Source organism: Nanorana parkeri, unplaced genomic scaffold (genome assembly GCF_000935625.1).
Source record: "Nanorana parkeri isolate BGI_ZX_2015 unplaced genomic scaffold, ASM93562v1 scaffold1940, whole genome shotgun sequence".
In the NCBI taxonomy this organism is placed as follows: Eukaryota; Metazoa; Chordata; class Amphibia; order Anura; family Dicroglossidae; genus Nanorana; species Nanorana parkeri.
The window spans coordinates 232619-242454 of NW_017308208.1; the positions used below are offsets into that span (position 1 = coordinate 232619).

A 9836-nucleotide genomic window follows, 5' to 3' on the forward strand; every position below is an offset into this window, starting at 1 on the left:
GGTGTTTGCTTGGTGTTCCTGCATAGTGGGAACTGGTAATGGAACAGTACACCGGCCTTGGAATCCCACCACATGCCCACTCTTCATTGTGTACCTTGCACTAGGAGAATGGCAGCTGGAAATTGGAAGCTTGTCATTAACCTGCCTCTTTCCTGTCTCAGGTGAAAGTATTGGCCGTGGCACCAGAGTCATCCTGCACCTGAAGGAGGACCAGACCGAGTACCTGGAGGAGAAGAGGGTGAAGGAGGTTGTGAAGAAACATTCGCAGTTCATTGGATATCCCATAACACTCTATGTAAGTAGCTTCTTAAACCTTACACCTGATCTGTCTGTATAGCTCGCTCAGCCAGTATAGTGTTGCTGGGAAACTTTTGATTTACAAAGTGTAGAAACGTGTGATGGCCGCATTCCTAGTACAGCAAATCATGCAACTCGTACCTTCGCCCTATAACTGACCTGCTATTGAGCAAGCTTGTAGATCTAGGCCGGGGGTCGGCAGTCTTGGCACTCCGGCAAATTTCATAATGCCTTTAACTGTCAGCCTTGCAGTGCCTCTTGGGAATTGTAGTTCAACAGCTGGGAGTGCCATTGCCTTCCCTTGATCTAGGCTTTCACTCCATGGCCCTGCTGTTCTATATGGTTACTTTGCTTTCCCTAAATTTCCTAGCTATTGCTTTGTAACGATCTTCAGCAAAACGCCTCTATGGCAGTTCACAACTGCGCAATGTAACCAGTCAGAGGTCCTTGGAGGGGATCTTCTGTCATGTATAGGATGTTGGCTTTCAGTAGGAGGTCACTTCTCTATGTAGGAAGATTCATCTGGTGTATATAACATTTTGGCATAGAACACCAACACTTGAGTTGGAAAAAGTCCAGCGGAGGGCAACCAAACTAATTAGGGGTATGGAGGACCAGAGCTACGAGACGCGGCTACTAAATTTAAACATGTTCACATTAGAGGTGAGGAGATTGAGGGGGGATATGATTTCCATGTACAAAATGTTCAATGGTGGCAGCAACATTAGCGATAAACTGTTTAAAATTAACTCCATTACAAAAACTAGGCCACCACCTAAAATTGGTGGAAAAAAAATTCCAGCACAAGGGGCGAAGGGGGTTCTTCACAGTAAGATCAGTTAGGGTCTGGAACTCATTGCCACAGGCGGTGATTTCAGCAAAGAATGTGGAATTGTTCAAGAAACTTTTGGACGATTTCTTAAGGGACCGTAATATACAGGGGTACAGGTACTCCTAGAATGAGATCCTAATAGGTTGGACTTGATGGACTAATGTCTTTATTCAACCTCAAATACTATGTAACTATGTAACACTGTTCTTTCCCCTAAAAAGATGCTGAAGGGTAAAGTGTTCCACATGGCTTAGGCAGGTTAAAGGTGGTCCAGCTTTTGTTCTAGAGCCTGGAATGGGGGTAGTTGGTAGAGGAAGGGTGAGAACATCAATGTTGAGCAGATTGCTGCAAACATCTGAAGAGCTCTTTCCTTGTGACTGGTCTTCATTTGGGGTATCCTTCATAACATTTCGGTCAGGGACTGCATAGGGAGTTCAGAGTAACTCTGGTGATGGCTTGTGTTCTTCCTGGTAGCTGGAGAAGGAAAGGGACAAGGAGATCAGCGATGATGAGGCTGAGGAGGAGAAGGAAGAGGAGAAAAAGGATGAGGAAGCCACTGAAGACAAACCTAAGATAGAGGATGTGGGCTCCGATGAGGAAGAGGAAGCAAAGGACAAAAAGAAAAAGACCAAAAAGATTAAGGAGAAATATATCGATCAAGAGGAACTGAACAAGACCAAACCCATCTGGACTCGCAACCCCGATGACATCAGCCAGGAAGAGTATGGAGAGTTCTACAAGAGCTTGACCAACGATTGGGAGGACCATCTGGCTGTGAAGGTGAGCAGTTGTGTTGGTGGATTAATAAAAGGGGTCTTTGTTCTGTCCACATCCCCTGTACCCATGCTTCTAAGAATGCATTGAAATGATAACTTGCCATTCTTTCTCCAGCACTTCTCTGTGGAGGGTCAGTTGGAGTTCCGGGCTCTCCTCTTCATTCCTCGCCGTGCTCCTTTTGACCTGTTTGAGAACAAGAAGAAAAAGAACAACATCAAGCTTTATGTGCGCAGAGTGTTCATCATGGATAGCTGTGACGAGCTTATCCCAGAGTACCTGAGTAAGTGTCCGGTGTGCGCTGCCCTGTCCCATCTGCTTTGGTTAATGGAAATTCTCAGGGTTGAGATGAGGGAAGCTATTTTAAGGTGTATGCTCTAGGTGGCCATCCTTGATCAACCTGGAACAAGCCTGTGACACTGGAAATGCTCATGCCTATTCCAGGTCACTTGGTGTGAAGATATAGAGGACGCAGCAGTTGGGCAATTTGCACTTGATGTAACTTGAGGTGGGACTTGTCTTAGAAAAATACTGAAGCCTGTTGTGCGGCAGGGTTGTCATCTGAGGAGGAAGTGTGCACTTTTCTTGGAGATCCCATGCTAACCAACCATCTTTTTATATTTTAGACTTCATCCGTGGTGTGGTGGACTCAGAGGACCTTCCTCTGAACATCTCCCGAGAGATGCTGCAGCAAAGTAAAATCCTCAAGGTCATCCGTAAGAATATGGTGAAGAAATGTCTAGAGCTCTTCACTGAGCTGGCCGAGGACAAGGAGAACTTCAAGAAGTTTTATGAGGCTTTCTCAAAGAATCTGAAGGTGAGCTGGAGACACTGTTTGTGCTTCAGAGCCGCACATTGATCTCTAGAACCCCGGCATGCAACTGGAAGGTGGGGAGGAGTAGTGTCCCTTCCTGCACTTCTGTAGACCAAGGAACCAGAAGTCCTCTTTAAAGTCTAAATATTTTTTTTAATTCTAATACAGATTTTGCTATTGTAAGCAATATATAGCGATCTGGGAATAACTAGCTCTGCCCATGGTGCAGTAGTGACTTCTCACTTCTTACAGTTTCTATATTTATAAGTAGAGCTAAATGTTTTCATTTCAGTCTGACCTCTGGCCTTCCCCTCAGTCTTGCACAGTTGTACTGGCTTCTGTATTTATAATGGCTTCCTCTGATGTCACTGCATGCTGTAGTCAGAGCCAGTCATTTCCTGGCTGAAGGACATCCAGTATGATCTAGCTCTTTCCTCCTTGGCCTGCCCCTCTTATTGGATTTCTCCCATGAGCAGCCTATGGTGAAATCTTTACACGGACCTCCGTCAGCCTGTAGGTTTATATCTGTCATTGAGAAGGGTTAGGCTTCTTCTGCTGGTCTGACAAGTTTCCCCCTCTTCTAGCTGGGCATCCATGAAGACTCTACAAACAGGAAGAGGCTGTCAGAACTCCTGAGGTATCACACTTCTCAGACTGGAGATGAGATGGCTTCCCTCACAGAATATGTCTCTCGTATGAAGGAGACTCAGAAGAGCATCTACTACATCACTGGTGAGACTTGTGCTGGGTGATTGTGGTAGAGGAAACATGGGGGGGATATAGGAGGATAGGAAGCTGACTTCTGTGTCTGATCCCACAGGGGAGAGCAAGGAACAAGTGGCCAACTCTGCCTTTGTGGAGCGTGTGAGGAAACGTGGCTTTGAGGTTGTGTACATGACCGAGCCAATCGATGAGTACTGTGTACAGCAGCTGAAGGAGTTTGATGGCAAGACTCTGGTCTCTGTGACCAAGGAGGGTCTGGAGCTTCCTGAAGATGACGAGGAGAAGAAAAAGATGGAGGAGGACAAGACTAAGTTTGAGGGTCTGTGCAAACTGATGAAGGAAATCTTAGACAAGAAAGTGGAAAAGGTGAGAAATAGAACTGCTTCAATGTTCTGTGCTGGATTTGCACATTTTTTAGATGCTTCTTGTTCAATGTCAGACTAGAGACCTCATTATTCTAGCGCTCGGCTGCCTTTCATACTCCTAACGCGTTTTTAATCCTTCTCTGAAAGGTAACCGTCTCAAACCGCCTGGTGTCCTCCCCTTGCTGCATTGTGACCAGTACATATGGCTGGACAGCCAACATGGAGCGTATCATGAAGGCCCAGGCTCTTCGGGACAACTCCACCATGGGCTACATGATGGCCAAGAAACACCTGGAGATCAACCCCGAGCACCCCATTGTGGAGACCCTGAGACAGAAAGCTGAGGCTGACAAGAATGACAAGGCTGTGAAGGACCTGGTGGTGTTGCTGTTTGAGACCGCTCTTCTGTCCTCCGGATTCTCCCTGGATGACCCCCAGACACATTCCAACAGAATCTACAGAATGATCAAGCTAGGCCTGGGTGAGTAGATGGGACGGTTCTGTCACAGTCCAGTATTTGACTTTAGGAAACTTTTTTTTTTTCTTTAGCATTGGTAGCACATGTCGCAAGTTAGGATGCCCCTTCCAGACTGCACCTTCCTTAGACCAGTATTATGCCTGCTGAGCAGGAAACTGACCGCTGGCCATTTGCAGCTTGTGTAGCACATTGAAGCATTTGGTCTCTGATGCCTGAGCGCAGCAGTGAGAGGAATCTGATTCCCACTGGAGACTTGGAAGATCCTGTCTTTTGGGTAGAATTGCCTTGCTGTGTGATGGTGCCCTACCTGGGTCCAGTCTAAAAATTTAACTGCTCTGCCCTTTAACTATGCTGTCCAATTTTCTAAGCCGATGTGTTCTCTGGCCCCTGATGTGAGTACAGACTCATTTTTTTAGTTGCTGTGGAACAAATCTGAACCAGGAATACATGACTCTTCCCATGATGCACTGACATTGCAGCACTAGAGGGGATTGCTTTGGTAGGCAAGACTTTCATGATGTGTGCTGTGCATACTAACCTATTATGGCTAAATGTTGCTGGGGGGGCCCCCTATGTTTTTGGTGGCTGTTTGCTGTAGCAGGATGACTGTTATTGGTTGCTGTGTCTTTGACTCCCCGCTGTCATCTGAACTCTTGCAGGAATTGATGAAGATGAACCTGCAATTGAGGAAACCACTGCAGTTGTACCAGACGATATCCCCCCTCTGGAGGGCGAGGAAGATGCATCCCGCATGGAGGAGGTGGATTAACGTGCTTGTTCCCTCCTTTACCCCAACCCCCCTGTGTCTGAATGCTCTTCCGGGGGAGCCTGCTACTCAGACTGTAGACTGATTCCCATTCCTGGGGGTGTAAAGGGACAGTGGCTGCTAAACCTTCTCTACCCCATGGTTAATTTGCACTGCAGTATGCCCTGTGTGGGTTGGGGGCTGTAATTTACCTTGTGCCCCTGTTGTACACCCAGATCATCACCGGATGTGTGGCCCCTCCACCTGGCACGGCACTTGTCCCCACGACTGGATTCATAAGCTGCTGGAATGTTGTTGTTTTTTTTCCCCGGCCAGTGTATGAAGTCCTGGAGAAAGGACAATCATTTGTGTATATTTGTAGAGCTTATCATTCCCATTGCCCGTGCCTGGTCCTTCGCTGCCCCCACAGTGCCCTCAGGAAGTCCCAGAATGCTCATGTTTTTTGCAGTCACGTCAGAATTGTGTTCAAATTTATTTTGTAAGTTTTGTTTCGTTCGTAATCATATTCATTATGCAAAATAAAGTCCTTTTTACAGTGTTCTCTGCTTCACTTGTAAGCTGTCCATGGGAGAGTCTGGGTGATGCATGTCCAGCTCATGCAACGAGACCAGTAACTGTTTAACAAGTACTTGGTTTGGCCAACAAACTATTGGACATGGTGTACGTGCCCTCGCGCTGTGCAATTATGGACATGGTGTACGTGCCCTCGCGCTGTGCAATCATGGACATGGTGTACGTGCCCTCGCGCTGTGCAATCATGGACATGGTGTATGTGCCATCGCGCTGTGCAATCATGGACATGGTGTACGTGCCCTCGCGCTGTGCAATTATGGACATGGTGTATGTGCACTCGCGCTGTGCAATCATGGACATGGTGTACGTGCCCTCGCGCTGTGCAATTATGGACATGGTGTACGTGCCCTCGCGCTGTGCAATCATGGACATGGTGTAAGTGCCCTCGCGCTGTGCAATCATGGACATGGTGTATGTGCCATCGCGCTGTGCAATCATGGACATGGTGTACGTGCCCTCGCGCTGTGCAATTATGGACATGGTGTATGTGCACTCGCGCTGTGCAATCATGGACATGGTGTACGTGCCCTCGCGCTGTGCAATCATGGACATGGTGTACGTGCCCTTGCGCTGTGCAAGCTTGGGATACGGTGTATGTGCCCTTAAAGAGAATTATGGGGTCCGTGTTTTTCCCCATAGTTCTCGGGGTCGCGGGAGGACAAACTAGCGTCCTTCCGTCACCCAAAGCTCAGTATACCACGAGCTACGGCTTGCGGTATACGGAGACCGCCGCAGCTGAGACGGATCCACATTGGAGGAGCTGCATTCAATCAGCACTTCCTTCTGAAGACTCGCTCTGTGATTGGGCTGAGCATTGGCTACTACCTCAGACATGGGTTGCTGGGTGCCCTTTAAAATTCCCTATTTCCTCCATGCTAAGGGTTCCGTGATGTGGGAGTAAGTGATGTCATTCGCTGGGTGCAGTGTCGTGCTTGCACGCTCAACGCTGTTTTCCACAATACAGCGTCGGGAATATCTGCAGAAAATACATGGAGACCGCTGGACTTAAAGGAGAACTATGAGGCGAGTGCTTTAAACTCACCTCATAGTTCTAGCCGACCTGTGACAATGAGACTGCCACAGGTCGGCTCAGTAGATCGGGAGGTGAGAGAACACATACCGGCGTTCGCTCACCTCACGATCCTGTCACGGCAGGGGCTGGATTCCCCCTCCAGCGCTGACTGGCGGAACGGATGGGGGAGAGGGCGGGTACAGCTGGCTCTGCCACTAGATAGGCAGAGATAGCTGTCAGTCACGCAGGGCGTATCCCGGCACAGTTGTTGGGATCCGCTTCAGCTGCGGTGTCTCGGTATACTGAGCCTAGGGTGACGGGAGGACGCTAGTTTGTGTCCTCCCGTTACCCTAAGGAGAACTATGGGGAAAAGCCTTGACCCCATAGTTCTCAAACTATATTTTTCTTACACGTTTTGCTAGTCATCCGACTGGCATTTTGGAAGCTAGTCGGATGACTGATAATGTCAAAGATACAGAAAGTCCAGTTGGTTTAGGTCTATTTTCTACAGATATACTATGCCTTGGATGAGTGAGAACCTTCAGAATGCGGCAAGGAAGTGTTTCCCTCGCTGCTGTTCTGTTTTGCATGGAAGTTTGACCTTCGGTACATTCCTCCTGTCTGCCTACATTGACGCTCCTCACCTCCAGCCACTCGACCCTGCTTGGTTGCCAGCTGTCTACTTGATGCCTTTCCTTGTACCTGGGTGCCTTAAAGGAGAGCTATGGGGTCAGTGTTTCCCCATAGTTGTCAGGGTAACAGGAGGACACAAACTAGCGTCCTCCCGTCACCCTAGGCTCAGTATACCGCGAGCTGTAGCTCATACTATACTGAGACGCCGCAGCTGAAACGGATCCCGACAATTATTTCTAGATCCACCCAGCTGCGTGACTGACAGCAGGCTCTGCCTATCTACAGGCAGAGCCAGCTGTACCCGCCCCCTCCCTGTCTGTTCCACCAGTCAGCGCTGGAGGGGGAATCAAGCCCCTCCCCTGTCACAGCTCTCTGCAGTGATCGAGAAGTGAGCGTGCGACGGTATGTGTTCGCTCACCTCCCGATCTACTGAGCTGACCTGTGACAGTCTGTCACAGGTCGGCTACAGCTATGAGGTGAGTGAAAAGCCCCTCCCCTTGTAGTTCTATAACCCCTTCATGACCGAGGCTTTTTTCCAATTTTTGCACCCATGTTATATTCCACATTTTAGGCCTGAAAGTAATGTAAAACCCCCAAACATTATATATTTTTTAAAAGCAGAGACCCTGTAGAATAAAATGGTGGCGGTCGCAAATTTTTATGTTACACGATACTAGCGCCTCTCATCAAACCTGAAAATTTAGTGAAAAATGCACTTAAATGCCTAAAAATACAATTTAAAATATAACAGATGAGGTTAAATCGAGTAAATAGATACCCAACATGCCCGGGTTAAAAATTGTGTGCGTCTGTGAAACGGCGACAAAATTCAGTACCCCAAGAAGTTCATAGACTATGCTTTAAAAGGAGAACTAAGGGGTCAGGCTTTTCCCCATAGTTCTCCTAAGAGTAACGAGAGGACACAAACTAGCGTCCTCCCGTCACCCAAAGCTCAGTATATAGGGAGCTACAGCTCGCGGTATACTGACACGCCGCAGCCGGGACTTATCCTGACATTACTGTTGAGATCCACCCAGCTGGGTGAGTGACAGCTGGCTCTGCCTATCTAGAGGCAGAGCCAGCTGTGCCTTCCCCCGTCCGTTCAGCAAGTCAGCGCTGGAGGATCAGAGCGGGGAGGGGGAACTCTGCAGGGAGCAGTGAGTGACAGTCACGGATGATGAAGTGAAAATCACTCGTCTCATACTTCTCCTTAATGGACTCCAAGAAAAGGGATGTAATGTGAGTAGAGAAATGCAGCGCCTGTGTAATCCCTGAAACTAAGATCTGAGAAAATGTTATCGGCCTTCCCAGGTCTATATGTGAACTACAGAACAACTTCTATGTGATGGAGCTAAGGACCGTATTCTGCAGTCCTGTCAGGTTGACAATGTTGCTCCTCCGTCGGTATAGTATGGTGAGTATTGTCACCCGATGACAGGAAGTGTTACTGGCAGGATAACAAGGTGATAAAAAAAGTTGGTCAGACTGGCTGCAGTCACTGTATTTGAAGACCCCCTTATAAAAAAAAACCCCCCCTCCTAGAAGACCCCTTTATTCAGAACACCCCCTCCTAGAAGACCCCTTTATACAGAACACCCCCCCCCTCCTAGAAGACCCCTTTATACAGAACACCCCCCCCCTCCTAGAAGACCCCTTTATACAGAACACCCCCCCCCTCCTAGAAGACCCCTTTATACAGAACACCCCCCCCCTCCTAGAAGACCCCTTTATACAGAACACCCCCCCCCTCCTAGAAGACCCCTTTATACAGAACACCCCCCCCCTCCTAGAAGACCCCTTTATACAGAACACCCCCCCCCTCCTAGAAGACCCCTTTATACAGAACACCCCCCCCCTCCTAGAAGACCCCTTTATACAGAACACCCCCCCCCTCCTAGAAGACCCCTTTATACAGAACACCCCCCCCCTCCTAGAAGACCCCTTTATACAGAAGAACTACTAGTTCCAGCATGCCAGGCGGCGGTGTATTTTTATTTTGCAGTTTCTTAGCACTGTACTCAATAACACGGTGAGAGCAGCTACCATCTTGTAACCATTAGAGGGCACCCTCTGCCTTCACCTTCCCATTTACACCATTCTGAAAACCTTGGCAACACAGAAAGCTGTGAGAGGAGAGTTTTGTATAAAAGGGTCTTGTAAGGGGGTGTCCTGCACAAAAACGTCTTCTAAGAGGAATGTTCTCTATAAAGAGGTCATCTAGGAGGGGTGTTCTCTATAAAGTGGTCATCTAGGAGGGGTGTTCTCTATAAAGAGGTCATCTAGGAGGGGTGTTCTCTATAAAGAGGTCATCTAGGAGGGGTGTTCTCTATAAAGAGGTCATCTAGGAGGGGTGTTCTCTATAAAGAGGTCATCAAGGAGGGGTGTTCTCTATAAAGAGGTCATCTAGGAGGGGTGTTATCTATAAAGAGGTCATCTAGGAGGGGTGTTCTGTATAAAGTGGTCATCTAGGAGGGGTGCTCTCTATAAAGTGGTCATCTAGGAGGGGTGTTCTCTATAAAGTGGTCATCTAGGAGGGGTGTTCTCTATAAAAAGGTCATCTGGGGGGGGG

General features: G+C 48.2%; 1 protein-coding gene across 2 annotated transcripts in view; it reads left to right on the forward strand.

Moving 5' to 3' along the window:
• HSP90AB1 (heat shock protein 90 alpha family class B member 1) overlaps positions 1 to 5587 on the forward strand; it is a 9169-nt gene extending 3582 nt beyond the window's left edge. The window contains exons 6-13 of one of the 2 annotated variants that reach the window (XM_018572121.1): positions 162 to 295; positions 1604 to 1909; positions 2021 to 2186; positions 2530 to 2720; positions 3302 to 3449; positions 3538 to 3806; positions 3953 to 4286; positions 4943 to 5549. In XM_018572121.1, coding sequence (XP_018427623.1) covers positions 162 to 295; positions 1604 to 1909; positions 2021 to 2186; positions 2530 to 2720; positions 3302 to 3449; positions 3538 to 3806; positions 3953 to 4286; positions 4943 to 5052 — 1658 coding nt within the window. In that variant the 3' untranslated portion in view covers positions 5053 to 5549. Of the gene's footprint in view, positions 1 to 161; positions 296 to 1603; positions 1910 to 2020; positions 2187 to 2529; positions 2721 to 3301; positions 3450 to 3537; positions 3807 to 3952; positions 4287 to 4942 lie in introns of both variants that reach the window. The other variant, XM_018572120.1, reaches the window with a different exon arrangement.
• The last annotated feature ends 4249 nt before the right edge of the window (positions 5588 to 9836 follow it).